The 18,657-nt window shown below is 40.0% G+C and overlaps 2 protein-coding genes and 1 pseudogene across 2 annotated transcripts; 1 reads left to right on the top strand and 2 right to left on the bottom strand.

Moving 5' to 3' along the window:
• Positions 1–870: 870 nt before the first annotated feature.
• LOC141819091 (ethylene-responsive transcription factor 11-like) lies at positions 871–1,758 on the bottom strand (annotated as a pseudogene).
• Positions 1,759–7,810: 6,052 nt separating this feature from the next.
• Positions 7,811–9,137, bottom strand: LOC141822510 (ATP synthase gamma chain 1, chloroplastic-like). Its single transcript, XM_074709956.1, has one exon. The coding sequence runs from the start codon at positions 9,005–9,007 to the stop codon at positions 7,925–7,927; it is 1,083 nt and encodes a 360-aa protein (XP_074566057.1). The 5' UTR covers positions 9,008–9,137; the 3' UTR covers positions 7,811–7,924.
• Positions 9,138–15,281: 6,144 nt separating this feature from the next.
• LOC141818447 (transcription factor MYB97-like) lies at positions 15,282–17,865 on the top strand. The gene is made up of 3 exons (XM_074705944.1): positions 15,282–15,614; positions 15,691–16,351; positions 17,588–17,865. The coding sequence occupies exons 1-3, from the start codon at positions 15,282–15,284 to the stop codon at positions 17,863–17,865; spliced, it is 1,272 nt and encodes a 423-aa protein (XP_074562045.1).
• Positions 17,866–18,657: the final 792 nt, after the last annotated feature.

Below are 18,657 nucleotides of genomic sequence, written 5' to 3'. Positions count from 1 at the left end.
TAGATCACATAGAGTCTACATGATTGGAAGTTCTCAAAGGATTCTATTGTTTGATTCGATGTCCTCCGATGAACTAGTCTCATCCTAAACAACCTATAGGTTTCTTTTAGGTTGTTTGCTCTTTTCTTTTTTCGATCGGGGTTCCTTCCTTCTCTTTTCTTAGCTTGGGGCATTTATCCTTTACATGCCCTAAAAAACAGTTCGTTTTCTAACCTCCTTTTTCTTGTGTCTCAAATACTCCTTCAAGTCTTCTCCATTCAATTTAAATCCATTTAAAATTTATGACTTAACATTGAAATAAGATAAAATACTATTTTAAATCTATAAAAAGTAATTTTTAAATAATTCCAATAATAAAAAAGATAGCTCTTTTAATTTTTATTTTTTTTAGTAGCATACTGTTTTAATAATAATGTTAATAATAATGATAATAATAATGATAATAATAATAATAATAATAATAATTATTATTATTATTATTATTATTGGTCAGCTGGATGCCACCGATGACCCCGACATAATTGCATTTACCACCGCCCCGCCGGCCTACCGCAATAGCCTGCGGGGGCCCAGCAGCCTACACGACGGTGGACCAACCAGGCACATCTCCTCCACCCAATCCTAAACCCGCCGCTTCCCCGACCTGCGAGCGAATTAAAGCGGCCGCCACCGCCACTTGATTGCCTACCTCGGCCGGCACCGCCGACGCCCTTTCCATTATTGTACCCTAGGCCAGTACCTGCCCGCCAAATGGTGCACAGGCTGCGAAGGCTGCGGGCCCGTCCGGCGAGCAGTATTTAGAATGTTTCAAATTCACAAGCAACCAGAAAAGGGACAACAAATTCAAACGAATATCAGACAAAATGAAGATGCAATGAAGAAATTTCCTTTCCTTTTTTTTTTGTTTTACTTCTTTTTTTGTTATAGCAGATCTCCGATCTGCCGCTAATCCTGCTGCTGCGCAAAGGAGGAACAGAGAGAACTAACCAGGAAAACAATATACAAAACCTATCTTCTTTCTCGCTGATGAAATCTCCGATCGCGAAGGAGTTGGTCAAAAAATTGGACTGGTTAAGATTTCTATGGCATTGTCTCCGATCCGGGCGGCGGTGGCCGGTGAGCCTCGCCTCAGGCGATCTCTGGAAGAGCGGGAAGATTCAGATCGAAGTCGAAGAAGGGGCGCCGGCCTCTTTTGCTGCGGCTCCGGAGAAAGGTGGAGGTCGATGATGGAAGAGGAGTCCATTTGGGGGCGAGAGATCTGGCGGTGGTAGATCGTGGCCGGCGCAGAAATCTCCGATCTGACGATCTTGTTGAAGAGGAAGAAGGGGAAACGCCCGCTGCCGCCGCCGCCGCTTTCTCCTCGGAAGAGATTCAGGTCGAGCACAGGAAGGAGTGGAACAGCGAGCGGCGGGCCGAGGTTGGAGGACTCGATCGTGCTGCCTTCGCTGCGAGGGCTGTGGCTTCCGGCGGCGGCGTCACGGGAGGCGAAGTTGGTCTTGGCCTTGGATCCGCGGAACTGGAGGGCCGCAGCGTCGTAAGCCCTAGCGGCCTCCTCGGCCGTGTCGAAGGTACCGAGCCACACTCGGCTCTTCTTCCCCGGATCCCGAATCTCCGCCGCGTACCTCCCCCACGGCCGCTTCCTCACCCCCCGGAACCGCTTGGCTTCCGCACGCCGCTGACGCCGCCGTGCCCTTCGCCGCCGACCGCCGGCATCTCCTCTTCGCTCCCTCTTTATTGCCAAGAACAGAAAAGAAGCTTGCTGGTGCAGAAGGGGACGGAGGGGTCCGTTTATATACCCACAAGGGAAAGGCGACGGTTGATCGGGGAGCTCGAAAGTGAACCGGCACAATAAACCGAACGGTTTGACTGCGATGGACGCGTGGACCGTGGCCCCCACCAGCTCGGCCACCGCGGTTCCGCGGCGTGTAACTCGGATCACGAGGCGCGCTGTGGCCCCCACTCGGCCTCACCTACCCATTAATACCATTAAAACGGCCTCCGTCGGTTACCGCGCGGGCGCTCGATCGGACGGACGAGATGAGACGGTGAGCCCATGGGTGGCGGCCCGAGCGGTTACGAAACGACGAGCGGTGTGAACGTCTCCACCTGCCGCCTTCGTCGATGATCCGCATAGACGCGTATGGGAGTAGTCGCTCTCTGCGGCGGTGAGTGGGTCGCACCGCCGCAGAGAGAGCGAGACTTGTGGTCTACGCCAAAGTTAATTTGAATAATTACGAACCGGGCGAAAATTACCAAAATGCCCTGCCCGTTACGGGCAGGGCCGGGCTGGGTTGTGGTGGGGCAAAAGGGTAATTTGGGCAGCCGCTATGATCGAGCGAGCGGCGGTCAATGCGTGTGGCCGGCGTCATGGAGGGGAGGGGCCCACCGAGAATTGATGGCCTCGTCCACGGGATCGGTTGCGTTTGGGATGTTGCCGTACCGAGAGCATGTCGGCCGGGCCGACCTGGAGACCGAGCGACATGAACCGGTTGGGGATAGACCGGCACATGAACCGGTTGTTCGTTCCCTACGTAGCAAAAAAAAAAAAAAAAAAGGGAAGTTACAAATCCACAACAGAAAATTTATGCCATTTGATACCCTAAATAGTAATCAGCCTCCGGCTCATCTAGAGGAGTCCACATGAGTCGATTTCATATAAGCTCTCCATGTTGGCCGACTTGATCGAGTACGTTTAGTTTCAAAGTGTTCAGTAACTTGAGCATCCGTCTCATTTTTATCGATCTCTAAATTCCTAAGTGTTTGGCTGCTCAAGCATCTGTCTCAGCATCTCACAAGGCTCCACTTGGAGTTATGATGGAGCTCGATACACAATTTAACCCCTTCAAGTGCTTTAGATCTCTCTTGTCTTGCCGTTCCAACCATCCTTGAATAGGATTATGTTTAGGGAGCGACTGGCGCTTGAAGAACCAATGAATAGAATTGTTCTATTCATATTTGAGTTGATTAGACAGTTTGCAATACCCCCAACTACTGGTTAATTTTTTAATCAATTGATGGCCCATGTGGAAAGCATAAAAAAGTTATTTTTACACAATAATGATTGGATCGCAAGGACCAATGGACTGATAAAGATAGATCAATCAACTATTGGGGGTAGACAGTCTTGCAATAGAATTTCAAAGGCTAGGCTTTAAGGAATGTTCACTATATCTCAATTGACTAAAATAGATATATAGACAATTAAGTGGATTTCAGTCTATTGGTGGCTAATGTCAATCAACTAATACTTTGTTGGAAAACTTTTAAATGGGGTTTTCAAACCTATGGTTGACCAAAGTTATTGGTCTCAAATTAATTTTAGGTGTAATTTTTTTTTATTGTAGCAAAAGGTAAAATCCACCACCTCAGCGGCTCCACATAGTCAGTTTTATGATATCTATGAGGAGATAAATCGAGAAGCTGTAATTAACTACTATGAGAAGGGCATTTTTCTCAAGTTCACTGAGAGGGTACAATCTTGTTTATGAATGATAAAAGGGTAGAAGATTAAATGTTTTTAAGTTAGAATTTAATCTCTTTGGTAGAATTTTGAAAAATCCATAGCCCAAGGGAGTATAGGTATAGTGCGAGTTCTAAAATTTCATATATGCTTTATTAATGCTTCCCTAACTCAAAAATATTGTCAATTAAAAAAAAAAGATTGTTAGTGCAACTAGATAGTTTGAGATTGAAATCAATCATGATTTTGATGATTTGGAAAAAAGGAGTTTAAGTTGGGCTCGTTGTTATATTTGATATGTGTATGAAGTCGTGCATTACTAGTTTGTACACATGGTGACTTGGCATGGTCAAGGTATTTGATGGCTCAAGGTACATGGATTTCAAACAAGTATGTAGACTAGAGAAGTTCTTCAGTTGACTGATAATTGTGTCGACTAGTAAGTTGACTAAAATATTTTAGCCGAGGAACAAAAAGGTTCTATTTGAGAGTCCAGTCAACTAATAAAGGTGGAGTTAATTGGGTAGTTGACTCAACCTAGTTTGTAAATGAACAAAATATTTCTATTCCACTCAATTACAATGATATGACATTATAGACGACTAAGCATGAAACAATTGACTAATTCTTATGATTAGTCAATTGATGCTACAAAGTAAAGTTCAAACAAAGTCATCAATAGAAGACACAACAACATGATCAAATAATGACTATAGTAAATCAATCAATTAATTGATGGTGTAAACCAATTGATTGATCGATGACAGCATAACAAAACAACTTCAACATTTGAATTCGAAAAAGAGGCTATATAAAGGGCTTAAAAGCTATGAATTTGAGAAGAGATTGTAAATCTTGCACACTCTCATATTGTGACTTTGTTAAGTTTCTTTGTAGCCCTCTTCTTTTATTATTGTAATCGTATTGTGTAAATCCCCAAAAAAAGAAGTGTAAGATGTTCCTCCATCTCTAGTGTCACCAAGAAGGAAGAAATATAGAGGATTTATGAGAGTGATCCATCCAAGGATCATAGACTGTGGACGAGAAGCCTTTAGGGTTGATAAACCACACTAAATACTAGTGCACTTTGTCTTGTCTTGCTTTACGTCATTTTCTTCTATAAATTTCATTTTAGTTTACTAATTTATAGTACAAAGTGGTATTCACCTCCTATATCACTCCAGTCATCCATCATACACGATCCAATAGCTTATAAATGACAGTTATGCATACAATTTTCCTAAAATATGAAGAGATTGAAAGTTATAAAAGGAGGACCAAGAGGAGCATTTAGAGGCTAGCAAAATTCTTACCGTAAATCCTTTAAGCATTCTTTATAGCCTAGTTCTCTAAGTTTTCATTATAAAGATTCCTATTATAAGAGGTTCTCTATCTTCTTATCTAGAAGAAGAAAGCTAGTGGACTTTCAGGAGTGACTCACCAATGAATCATAGGTCTTGGAGTTGAAACGAGGATTCTAAACCACATTGCATTGTCTTGTTAGCATTGGTATGCATTTACATGCTTTAATATTTTATTTCCATTACACTTAATTGTGTTTTTATCAGTGTGCTAATACATTAGCAAGGGTATAAATTTTATTTACAAATCAATTATTATTCACCCCAGTTCCACCAAACCCTTAGTCCTAACAATAACAATTCAATTGACTAGACCCCAGTGCTTGGTGCGATAGTAAAAGATAAGACATACTGTCATGCAACGAGGGTTCAATTCTCATATAGAACATCTTATATGTCTATGGTGCTCGAATCACTCATAATGTTGGGTCGTCCTTCATGATCCCATCTGTACTTTTCATATTTATCCAAGTAATTAGTAAAACATTTTTGTCGGACAGACCAGTCACCTCTAGAATTAATTAGCTCAAAGAGTTGGATATCTAGATTAATAATAAAAAATAATTCAATTCAATTGACTAAAAACATATTAAATCAAGTGAGGCAACTATTATTAGATAAAGGCTTATGCAATCAACATTTCAATCAATCGACTCAAAAAAGATTGAGTCAACTGAAATTAAGTTGAAATGTTATTTGAATCTTGTTTAAAGCCAACTTGAAAACTATAAATAAAGGAGCAATGGGAGTTCATTCATCCAACTCTAAAGAAAGTTCTTCAAATCTAATATTCTACTTATAACGCTCTCAATGTTTCAATTTGTAATCTTGTTTTTGGTTGGGCGTGAAGTTTTCATCTTGAAGCTCCATTGGCTTACACATGGTTTAATTTACGTTGTTATCATTGTAAGAAGTTTCTATAAGAGGTTTATCTGCATCTCGGAAGGAGAAACATAATGAATTTTCAAAGGGTAACTCATTTTACAATCAATAAGCCGTAGAGTAGGAACTTCAAATTTTTGAACCATGTTAAAAGAACCATGTTAGAGTTGTTTGTTTTATTGTTATATATTTTATTTTCATCGTGCAACTAACATTTAACATACTTTGACCTCGACTTTTAGATTGTTCCTCTGGTCACCACATCAATCCTACAAAAAGAAAACATCATTGTAGAACGTAGAAGAAAAGAGACAATTAATTTCATTGATGTTTGGGAGGGGAAAAAAATTTATAAGAAGTTAAGCTCTTCGAATTAATTAATCTTGTTGATGATCGATCTGCTTCTATAAATATTATAATAATGTCTTTATGTAATTTGTATTAGTTAGTGTTGTTTGTGGACTTGGACCCCTTCTAAAGTCATCCTCCTTGAAATGCTCCACTAGTATAATATTGTTGATGTGATATTCATTGGTTAATTACTGAAATATTATTAGTCAACTGATATGATTGTTTCTCCCACTCGGGCATGGCTCTTGCGATGACTATTTTATCAAGACATTTTTAGTTAATTGCTTATTCATCCTTCATCAACTAGTGTGATTGATTCTTTTGGCTTGCTCTCAAATCTTACGATAACTCCTTCATCTAAGGTCATTAGTCAACTTAGTCGATAACCATTAGTCCACTACCTTGATCGAGTCCCACGGTTTGTGACATTTTCCTTCAGTTACTTGAATAACAATTACATTAGTCAATTGTTTACAATTCTTTAGTCGATTGGATCTATAAACGATCTCTCTTATTAATCAACTACACCACTTAAAACAAAGATACAATAAGTTTTTTTGGTCCATTGCTTAGTCGATTGCCCTTCAATTGAATGCTCCAATCATCTAGTAATTTGACTATGACCTATTTAATGGTCAAGTTCTCCTAAGTTGAGTTCTACTCTCGTTTGATTATAAGTTCACTCAACTCTCAGCTCACAACAACTACTTTCCGCCATGAGACAACTCTGCAGTACGTCTTCAACAATCTTCACAAAGTTTTCTAATCCCTTAGATGTCTCAAGCCCTACGACTCTTTTCCATGTCATTCTTCTTACTCTACCTAGGTACTTTTTCATCAAGCTCTTCATCTCTCAAATGCACCAAGTCTATTAGCTCTCTGCCCGTGCCATCCTTCACACTCGATTGTGTATTTTGCTTCTTAGACACAACTACAATTAATGTTCATCATCTTGTAGTCGTTCAGATATTTCATACAATCCCTTTTTCAACCTTCTACTAACCTTGAGCCACATGATACTTTATGTGTATATATCTAAGTCCTTGTAAACTCATATACACAAATTAAACACAATGCAAGACCTAACTTAAATCCTTTGCTCGTATATTAAAATTCATTATCACATGGAACCACTCGGAGGCTCCAACCGTCAAATGATAGAATTCACAAATCTTGCCTTTGAAACGACTAAATCCAAGTGTATAGATCAAAGCGATCACATCTTGGCAATGGATAACAAACATCTTACATATCCATTTAGCCAATTTGCACATGCTCTTAGTGTTGGTGGTGTTTGACAAAACTACATCCATCAAGTCATTTTTTCACTAAACTATATAACCTAGAAAATGTCAAATGGAAGCAACCTTTGCTAATAACCCAAAGACGCATAACAATAGCTTCCAGGGTGTAGCACAGACGATAGACAAATAATATTTCTGGTGTAACAATCAGGGGTCAAATCTCACAGGAACTCACGATCTGTCATTCACCCTATCATGTGTCTCCTGCCTATGTATCAAAATTTATCTTCTTCCATACCCATGGGGCCGACTCTAGGGGGTCCTTGAGGTGGTGGATTCAAAGAAACATAACAATAGTCTTCAGGGTGTAGTGCAGATTATAGACGCATAACATTTCTGGTGTAACAATCAGCCTCCTGCCTATGTATCAAAATTTACCTTCCTTTATATCCATGGGATCAGCTTTAGGGGGTCATTGAGGTGGCGAATTATTTTACGAGGAAAATAGGGAGTTGTGTAGTAAAAAATAATCCCATATATAAATAAGGTCAAAAACAGAGGTTGACTTTATGTTGTACAATCAAGTAATGGAAAGAGAGAACAGAGTTGACCTCGATGATGTACTACTACACCAGAGCATCTGCCCCTGCGACGATCTCCAAGATCTCGCCGGTGATCTTGGCCTGCCGCTGCCGGTTGTAGAGGATGGAGAGCGTCTTCTTGAGCTCGGTGGCGTTGTCGGTGGCGTTGCTCATGGCGGTCATCCGGGCGGCGAGCTCGCTGGCCAGCGACTCCTGCAGCGCGCGCAGGATCTGACTGTTGAGGTAGAGCGGCAGCAGCGCGTCGAGGATCTGCACCGGGTCCTGCTCGAACTGCAGGATGGGGGAGAAGGACGGCGTCGGCGTGCGCACCACGTCGCGCTCCACCGTCAGCTTCCCCTCCTTGGTGGTGAGCCGGAACAGCTCGTCCTCGGCCGCGTCCACGCACACGCCGTTCACGTCGCAGATCTCGCCCTTGGGCGACAGCGGCAGCAGCGTGTGGATCACCGGATCGGACTTCACCAGCGACACGAACTTGGTGTAGAGCAGCTCCACCTTGTCCACCTCCTCGCTGACGAACAGGGAGAAGACGTCGTCGGCGATGGCCTGCGCCTCCTTAGCGGTGGGCTGGTTGCCGGCGTCCAGGAAGCGATCGACCGGGATGGAGGGCCGTCGCTGGAAATAGGTGTTGCCCTTCTTCCCCACGCTGATGAGCGTGTATTCGATCCCCAGCACGGAGAGCTCCGCCATGCGCTGCTCCGCCTTCTTGATGATGCTGTTGTTGTAGGCCCCGCAGAGGCCACGGTCGCCGGTGACCACCACCAGCGCGATCTTGCGCACGGGGCGCACGCGGGTCAGCGGCACGTCCACGTCCTCCGTCTGCAGCTGCTCGTTGATGCTGTAGAGCACCTCCACCAGCGTCTCCGAGAAGGGGCGCCCGCTCACCACCGCCTCCTGCGCTCGCCGCACCTTCGCCGCGGCCACCAGCTTCATCGCCTCGGTGATCTTCTGCGTGTTCTTGACCGAGTCGATGCGGTCGCGGAGGTCACGCAGGCTGCAGACGACGGTGGACGACGACGTGCGTGGCGACCGGGTTGGCTGCAGGCCGAGACGGGAGGGGGACGAGAGCTTGGAGGACCCCCAGAGCGGAGTGAAGTTGGAGCAAGCCATGGAATTGCAGTTGAAGAAGAAGAAGAAGAAGTAGTAGTGTGATGCTTTAATGGTGAGGAAGGGAAGAAGAAGGAGAAGGAGAGGAATGAGAGGTAGAGGGAAGAAAGTTTGGATTGGGTTGGGGATAAGGCTGGATTTGGCCTATGAGGGACTTATGATTGGCCATACAATTTTTAAATTCATCATTTTTTATTAATTTTGATTATTTGGTATTTGTTTTGGGGTATAATTTTAAGAATTTTAATATTTTTGAAGTCACACACACTCATATAATATCTAAATTGGTAGATTTTGGTCAAATTCTTTTATTCATATCTTTAAAATTGTTTTTTAAAACTCATTTTTAATTGAATTTTGTTTTGTCAATAAATTAGTTTAGAAAATTTGAAATTTGATTTCCTTATTTCTATGATATTTGTATTACTTTTATTTTATTATAGCTATTTCACACACTCAGTGTTTAATTTCAAAAATTTTCTAGCTATTATGTGTGGAATCAACAAGTTAATCTTTGATAATTTTCTATGTCGTCTACTTTCCTCTTAATACTCTATCTTCTTCTCAATATCATCTCCTATGAAGTCCTCTTCGATCTCTCCGACGTCCAAGTGAAGAAGCTCTTCGTGAGGCTTTTTGTCACTGCCATTGAAGTCCGTTGAGCTCCACTACAACCCACCACGCAATGAGTATGCTCCGCCGAAAGAAGTAGGCCAATCGATTGATGTTACATTAGGAAAGTCAGAAGGACTATTAATTGGATAAAGTTACACTACAATGGTTGAATGACTTAACGGTTATAGTGATATAGATAACTAATGGTAGAATCTAGTCGACTTAGGTAGTCATTGGTAGACTTCAGTTAAAGTGATTAGAGGGAGTAGTTGATTGATGGGTGATTCCAATCAACTAATAGGCAAAAGATCAATAGAACAATAAGTGAAGAATGAAGACGATAAAAGGGAGCAAAGTGGAGGTGTGAAGGTTGGCGAAAATAGAGACGATCAAATTCTATTAGATCTTCTCCCTTTCTCTCTTAGCCTTCCTCTTGTAATTCATTGTAATCTTGAATGTTATATGAGGTTTCTCTACCTCTAGTAGTTTACCATGAAGGAGAAAGATAGTAGCTTTCCGAGTGTGAGTCACTGATGAGTCATAGGCTATAAAGTAGGGGCGAGAATTCCAAACCACGTAAACACCATTGTTAGCATTTGGTCATGTGCTTGCATTTATGTTTTGGTTTCTTCTGCTAATTGATTTGTGTGACCTTATTAAGCATTAGCAAGAGTATGCTGGGATAGAATCAAAGTCCTACATTGAAAATACATTAAAAAAATTATAAACTTATACGATAAAAAATATCTCTATTGGAATGATGCTTTTTGGGTTGAGCTCAAAAATAAAATCATGAGAACTTAAGCCCAAAGTGGACGTACAATATCATATTATTGTAGAGATATGTGACTTTCATCTGTACTAATAGAGTAGTCTAGAATAGGAGCTTATTAATGAATTGATAAATATCAGAGATCTTGTAGTTTGTCTTCACCCACAAGGTCGTCTCCCATATCATCACTTAGATACATTAAACCCTTAGTTCACTCTATGTATTCACCTACATAGTTTGCCTCCTCTAGATGAGTTGGATCATGACATACTTATAGTGTTGGATCATGGGATGCGACTAGGGGTGAATAGATGCTCATCGATTTTTATGCTTTTGTTTGTATTTGTCTCTATGATTTGTATGCAGCAGAGACAAATAGAATAACAAATATAAAAACAAGCACACAAATAAATGAGCCTTTATGTGGTTTAGAATTGTTAGTTCCTACTCCTGCAATAAAAGGTGGAATTCGTCACTTCAGCGGCCCTACACGATCGACCCCACGACCATCTGTGAGGAGGTAAATCGGGAAGCTGCAGTTGACCACTACGGGGAGGTTATTGCCTTGGTTTCGTTGAAATTCGACCCTTACCCATTGCAGTAAGTCTGCCCCATAATAACCAACTCAACCATACCCCGAGGGCGTCAGTTCCTACTCCATAGCTTATGATATGTTGTTGAATCACTTCCAAAATCATTGTTATCTTTTCTTTTCTTCCGATACTTCTGAAGGCAAAGACACCTCTTATGATTCATAACAAATACAAAGAATACAAAAATACAAATAAATAATAAAATAATATAGAAAATAAATATTACATTATAAATAACTTTACTTGTTGTTTATTGTTGTAGATTGCTCACTATGACCTTAGAATGTAACAACACTCTCTAAATTCCTCCTTTTATAATCGCTTGTTATTTTCTTGAATTTTCTTTATTAATCAATTGTCATTTTTTTATTAGTCAATTCCAATTCGACATATCATCCACCTCGCTTAGATCTAAATCGATTTTTTCCATTGACTATGTCATCAGTCAACTATTATAATTTATTAATCGACTATTATATTTTATCAATCGACTCAAACATGACACATCATCCACTTTGCATATATCTAGATTGATTCTTCCGTTGACTGTGTCATTAGTTGACTGCTTCAAATAAACTCATGATTGAATCCCTTAGATCATGAATGGGTCGTCTACTAATTAGGTCAACAGAAATGTTATTCACTCTTGACTCATTAGAACTTCTACTTGCCCAATCTTATATCAATCTTGATTCCTCAAAACTTTCACTCGCCTAGAGTTCACTCTTTTAAAATTCAACACATGCAATCATTCAATCCTTTTTAGCCTACTTGAACTTTCATCACTTATCTAACATCTAATCTTTTTTGATCTATCAGGACGTTTTTCACGTGTCTAATATGCAGTCCTTCATGACTTGTTAGGATTTCCATTGCCAATATCGATTGGACTTCTCTAGTGTAAAGTATCTAGTCTACTTAACCTACTTGGACTTTCCATCAATTATGTGTTTGGTCAACCATTACATGCCTAACATCCAGTCCTTCATAACCTACTAGAACTTTCATTGTCAACATTGGTTGTAATTCTCTAGTCCCAAGTGTCTAGTCTAATTAATCCACTTGAACTTTCTATCAACTCAGTGTTCAATTAACCTTAATCTACTTAGACTTCATCCAATATAAAATATCTAATTAACCTAAATCTACTTGACAAAATATTTCTAATATATTTAATTTGTAAACTATGAGACTCAAACCTATGACCACAGGATTGAGAGTCTTGAATTCTACCAAGCTATAAAATATTTCACTGAAACACATATATTGTTTAAGCACAACATATCCTTCAACCATATTATTCAATAATCAAAATCCTAGATCATGCTCAATCTTGACTAAGGGTCGATTGCACTATCATATAATAATTTATTTTTTCTAAGACATGGTTTTATCTAATGTCCTTATACTCTATATGTTAATTTTAGTTCAAATGGTGAGATGCATATTGTGTGTCTTTATGATGAAAAACTTATTTTCACTAAGGGTAGTTAGCAAGAATCTTTGTTTTCCAAAGTAAGCTAATGCTAAGGATCTTCTTGAATAACTCAAGAAAATTCATGCAATCCGATTGATTTGCACACCAATCCATGAGTGGTAGAAACTAGTTATGAATAAGTGTTACAAATGATGCATGATGATCCTACCTCTTACAAAGGGCTTGTAGGGAGTCTATGATACTTGGCATTATTAGGTTAGACATTATGTATAATGTTAGGATGATCAATATATTTATGTAGAGGACTTTAAGATACATTAAACAAATTAATATACCCAAGGAAGACTGACTCGAGAAGGTACTCCCCGCGGTAGATTGTATTGGCAACATCCCTACCCAGGAACATCTCCTTAGCTAAATACACTCTTTAGGAACATTCCCGTAGCGGTTCACGTGTTCTGAGAACATCCCAGATCAAGAATATCCTTGTCAATCTAACACAAGCAGTTGCTAGTAGCTAGTACCTCTGACAAGACACGTAGTAGATGGGACTCGTGGTGGGCGTCCAAGCGATGGCAGGCGTATGGACTTGACGTTGTCACCTCCAACACCTGACACAACTCCATCGACTAAGCTGGTCCCAAGTTGACATGGCGGCCCACGTGGATAATAGCGCTTGCCAGTATAAAAGGGTAGGTTAATGTAGGTGAAGGTAAGCTCTGGGAGGCACACTAGCTCTCTTGGTCTCTTCCTCTATATCGTTCCTGTTCATTTTCTCCTTAGCTCAACGCTAACTTGACCATCAAAGGGGTCACGCCGACCACGACGACATTTGCTAATGTACGTGTTGGCGTGCAAACCTAGAGGAAACTCTAGTGACAGGACGCAAAGGCTCTAACTATCAAACCCCACACAGGTGAAGAGAAAGTCATGTCATCATTTTGACGTTGTTTGTGGAAACTAAGTGAAAGGTGTTCAGGAATCTGGAGCCTAGCAGCATAAGGAAGGGGAAGCGTGCCAAAATCCTAGTCAGCCTTCTCAAGTTGCTCCTTTCTTGACCTGCTCGAAAGTCCTAATCTGACTTTCTCAAATTGTTCAGTCTTCACTGCAACTCCCTACCCAACATCTCCTAGTTCGACCTTTCAGGTTGCTCAACTTTCATTACATGGCCTTCCTGCCTAGTAGCTCCTAGTTTGACCTGCCCTGGTAGTCCAGCCTTCTCAAGTTGCTTGCCCTTCTCAGCTTGGCCTCTTACTTTAGGCAGCTCAGCTTCCTCTTGGAATTTTGTGGCTTAGACAGCTCTCGACCTCTCTACATCTGAATTGAAATCAAGTTATCTCTCCTGGCCTCTTGGCTAGAATCAAGTTTTCTCTTTCGGCCGCTCGAATGAGATCAAATTTCCTCTTCTAGCCTCTTAGCTAACATCAAGTTATCTCTCCTAGCCTCTCGGCTAGGAAATGCTAGTATGTTTTTTTAGACTTAAATTGATTATATATATTGTTGAGCTTAGCTTAAAGAGAAAAAATATTAAAATAAACTTTAAGTCTTTGGTTAAAAGAAAATCAAGCTAATCTCGAAGTGCTCTATATATGGAAATGTATACGACCCTTTAGAATCCAATGTCTATTTTTTCACTTTAAATAGAATGCATATAAATTTTGCAATGGGTTTGACATGTATTACTTAGAATGAGAAATGATATTCTTTTATGAAAATCGTAAAATTACCCATGTGGCAGTGCAACTTTAAATTAAAGCTACTTTAAAATAAGAAGCATAATAAAATATTTTAAATAAATATTAAATTATGTATACAATACTAGTTTGATTTAAAAAATCTTTTCAAAGGAATTAGAACAGTTAAACGGGCCAACTCATAACGGGATGAATCAATCCACTAAAAATCTATCATATGATAGCAGAACGAGCTAATCCACTAACTTAGTGGATTGGAAAATCTACAATCTAATCCAATCCAAGACAGATTACAGATTAGACGGACCAACCTACAGATCTGTCAAAAAATAAAAAATTTTAAAAATTTTAAATTTAGATTACAATTATCTTTAAATTAATAAAGAATTAAAATTTAGACAGATTAAGTCCACTAATTTATTGAGTTTTCTACTTTAATTTTAAATTTTAAAATAAATAAATACATTTTTTGTTCTCACTTGACTACCAAATTCAATTTTAAATTTGAGTTCGATTATGGGGAAAGTAAAAATTTTGGGTAAAAGTCCAAATTATAACGGCATTATAATTTAGCACGGTCGAATCCATGACTTCATTAGGAGTTTATTTTAATTTTAAAATTTAAAATAAATAAATAACTTTTTCAACAAAAAGGCTCAAATTAAATTTATTATGGATCAATCCACGTGGATCAGGGATTTAGACAGATCAATATATTTTAATTTATTTTAAAATAAATTAATAAAATTTTAATTTAATCTATTTAAATTATTTAATAGGACGAATAAGTCGACGAGTCTAATTCAAATTGACAGCGATGGAAACATTGAAATTGTTATCTAAAATAGGGTGGACGATGAGTAGGAGAGAGAAAAGAAGAGTAGCAGGGTTAGAAATGCCAAGCAAGGTAAGCAGTGCTGACAGAGGAGGCGCGACACGTGTCAGTCCTCCCTACCGCAACGCCGTCCGATCTCCGCGCCCCGCCTCATTCTCCCCCTTCCCCAATTAATCCATCCCCCACCTCATTAACTGCCATAATCTAATCACTTAATTATCTCCTCCTTAATCACGCCATTATATAACTAATCACTCCCTCTTTTTACTTAATCCGTGGGTGAGAATATCAATATCAAGCCGCTCTGCTCCTTCCTGCGGTGGTTTTGTAATGGCGAAGGCGACGGCGGCGGCGGAAGCGGGAGCCGGAGTTGGGAAGAAGGCGGGAGGGAAAGGAGGGGCGGCGGGGGGGCTGAGGAAGGGGCCGTGGACGGCGACGGAGGACGAGATCCTGCTGGAGCATGTGCGGCGGCACGGGGAGGGGAACTGGAACGCGGTGCAGCGGCTGAGCGGCCTGGCGAGGTGCGGCAAGAGCTGCCGCCTCCGGTGGGCAAACCATCTCCGGCCCGACCTCAAGAAGGGCTCCTTCACCCCCGAGGAGGAGTTCCTCATCCTCCGCCTCCATTCCCAGCTCGGCAACAAGTGGGCGCGCATGGCCGCCCAGGTACGTACGTCGATTTACTTTCATCTGATCATGCGCTCTGTTATCGCACAATTTGATCTTTTCCGGCGATGCGCAGTTGCCCGGACGGACTGATAACGAGATTAAGAACTACTGGAACACGCGGCTTAAGCGCCGCCAGCGCGCAGGCCTTCCCGTCTACCCGCCGGAGCTGCAAGACGCCTTCCGGTTTGACCGCCGCTTCCTGCGTCAGGATCAGCTGGCGGCGCAGAGAAGGCCCCCGCAGCTGTCCGCCACGAACCACCACTCTCAGCTCCCGCCGTTGCTGGACCTCGTCAGCTTCTGCCCTCAGCCGCCTAATTCGGCCCCCTGCCACTTCACCTTCGAGCTCCCGCTCCCGTTTTTCTCGCCGCCGACCATCCCTGCGTCGTCTCTACTCCCGGACCCCCAGATGTGGTCGCGCAGTTACGATGTCAATCCGCCGCCGATGGTGTCGCCTCCGCACGCGCTCAAAATGGAGCTCCCTTCGAACCAATTGTACACCGATCCCGCCGTCGGAGGCGGCGGCGGGTCCGGAAATTGCAGGCTGATGGAAGCGCTTCTGCAGGAAACGCAACTGCAGGGCCTGGAGGATATCAAGATGGGGGCGTTGTTACCCCTGCCGACCGCCGACGAGCAGTCTGTGAGATGGGGAGAGCTCTTCTGCGTCAGCGATTTTAACTGCGGCAGTGCCGACGCCGGCATCCGTACGAGAGAGACTTCTTTAGAGTTCAACGTGGGTAAGTTTTTCATTATATTTTTTATATTTATATTTAAATAAATTTTATTTTATTTTACTATTATAACATCGATATCCATATCAAAAGATTTCTTGAAAGTTCAAACATGAGTAAGTCCTTCACCATATCATATTTTGTATATATATATCTATATACAAAAATAATTAAATTTTTATTTCACTAACTAAAATAGACGAATTCACTACTTTATTACAGTCTTGTATATATTTAAATAAATTTTATTTTATTCTATTATTATCAATGTCGGTATCTATATCTTAGAGACTTCTTAAAAGTTTAACATGGATAAGTCCTTCTCTACTTCTTTGTCAATCTTAGCGTGATGATACAAAGAGAGAGAGCTCTAGAGTTTAGCGTAGTTGGATTAGGAGGTCGATTTTAAGGATTTAATAAGGGTTGATTCTCAAGGGTCTCACCGTCCTGAAATTAAGCTCTCCCTCCTATAAGCCTACTGCATACATGATTTATCTTTCTACATATGACTATGGGATCGGTTGTATGGGGCATCTAATGTGAATATAGACTTTTTATAGGATTAGAATGATATATATACATAAGATGGATTATATAAATTCTTTTATATCATTAAACTTAATACTCTATTATATTTTTTTATATTTAAATAAATTTTATTTTATTTTTATCATTGTTAATTATTATTTTTTATCTCATATTTATTGATCGTCAAAGTATATATCTATATCATCTTAAATTTATCTTAAAAGGTTTCTTCAATAAATATAATCCTTATGATCTCTTAATTTTATTAATATATATATATATATATATATATATATATATATATATATATATATATATATATATATATATATATATATATATATATTTTATCTTCATAGAAAAAGTTCTATAAAATAACGGTTAAATTTACTATATATACATATTATATAGAGTTGAATATTGTATTATGAAATTAATAAGAAAATAAAGATAACTGGATAAAATTTATTTAAATAGAGATAAAGATATATATAATAGAAGATAAAATTTAATGACAAATATACTTTAACAAATAAAAAATGAAAATATTTTAGGGCATATCGTAAAGGATCCAATTTAATGAAAGTTATGAAGATGAAAATATTAAATGGATGTGCACATTTACGATAGAAAATATAGTATTTTCATTACAAATCAATTTGAGTGTATTGTGCATTTGATCGATGTTTCAATGTTAATTTTCATCTTAATTAGCATCTCTTCTTCCAGCAGCAGGAACCAAGAGCACCAGTGAAGCACTGAGCAATACAATGAAAGACATGTCTGAACTCTTGGAGATGCCGGCGCCACCAGTGGCCCTGGACTGGTGCAGTTCCGACAAGGCAGAGGTATCAAACGCGCAGCCGCAGCCGCAACCGCCGTCAGTCATTTTGAGCCAAGCCGGCGCACTCGAAGTTGAGCAGCCGTTGGATACTTCGCAAGAGCAAGGCCAGAACGTCAGCTCCTGGAATCTGTTGAGAGTCTTTCAATGAGATTCTGCTGTTGCAGTAGGTTAATTAATTAGGTCAAGTGTTGGGGCAGCTGTCTATAAATAGAAAATTATCAATTTACAACGGTCGATTTAGTGTTGTAGTATGAATGCTATGGTGGTTGTTAACTGTAAAAAGAGTTAAAAAAAAAGAGTAGTAGCTTACATCATAATGTCTCTAATGTCCTATTTATTTAATTTGGAGGGATAGAAGAGATAAAGTATAAATTGTACATCTTTTATGTATGATAAAATAATGGAAGGATAGATTAAAAAATTCATCTATAAATTATTTTTTTGTTCGTGCAAACTTGGTTAAAATATGATTTGAAATCTTATACTGTGCTGGACGAAACGGTCAAAACATATCACTTAGGTTTAAGATTCAAAATCTTGAATCATGACGTAGTTTCAGTCTTTGACTAAGAAAATATTATTTTAGTATCATGTCAATGCTTAGATGCATGTATCGGTGACAGCTTGGAGGTTAAACGAGGAAGAGATGAAGTAAAGGAAGGAGACATTGTATGTACTTATAACATGGTATCAAGTTTTGATAATTTATTGGAATAATATGCTTCGACCGTTTCTATCTTGGCATAGTATAAGATTCAAAATCATATTCGGCACAGACAATATCTTCTTTCTATGCTTCATCTTCTTTCTTCCTCTGTTCCGACTAATACATCGTGGATGATTCCAATACTGGTTCAAGGATCGCCGACATGCACGCTCTTGAGGTGCGGTTGCAGAAGGAGAAGAAGAAACCTACAAAGTACTCCAAAAGAGGGTCAGA

The sequence above is a fragment of the Curcuma longa genome, chromosome 2 (assembly GCF_044706935.1).
Source record: "Curcuma longa cultivar G26 ecotype Majalengka, Jawa Barat chromosome 2, ITB_CL_G26_1.1, whole genome shotgun sequence".
NCBI classification, from domain to species: domain Eukaryota; kingdom Viridiplantae; phylum Streptophyta; class Magnoliopsida; order Zingiberales; family Zingiberaceae; genus Curcuma; species Curcuma longa.
The sequence above is the reverse complement of the archived record's forward strand: the minus strand, read 5'-3'. Positions and strand labels throughout refer to the sequence as shown.

Coding starts and splice junctions, on each gene's coding strand:
- LOC141822510 (XM_074709956.1), bottom strand. CDS start 9,007: ATGGCTTGCTCCAACTTCACTCCGCTCTGGGGGTCCTCCAAGCTCTCG.
- LOC141818447 (XM_074705944.1), top strand. CDS start 15,282: ATGGCGAAGGCGACGGCGGCGGCGGAAGCGGGAGCCGGAGTTGGGAAG. Junction 15,615..15,690: donor GGGCGCGCATGGCCGCCCAG/GTACGTACGTCG, acceptor GGCGATGCGCAG/TTGCCCGGACGGACTGATAA. Junction 16,352..17,587: donor TTCTTTAGAGTTCAACGTGG/GTAAGTTTTTCA, acceptor CATCTTAATTAG/CATCTCTTCTTCCAGCAGCA.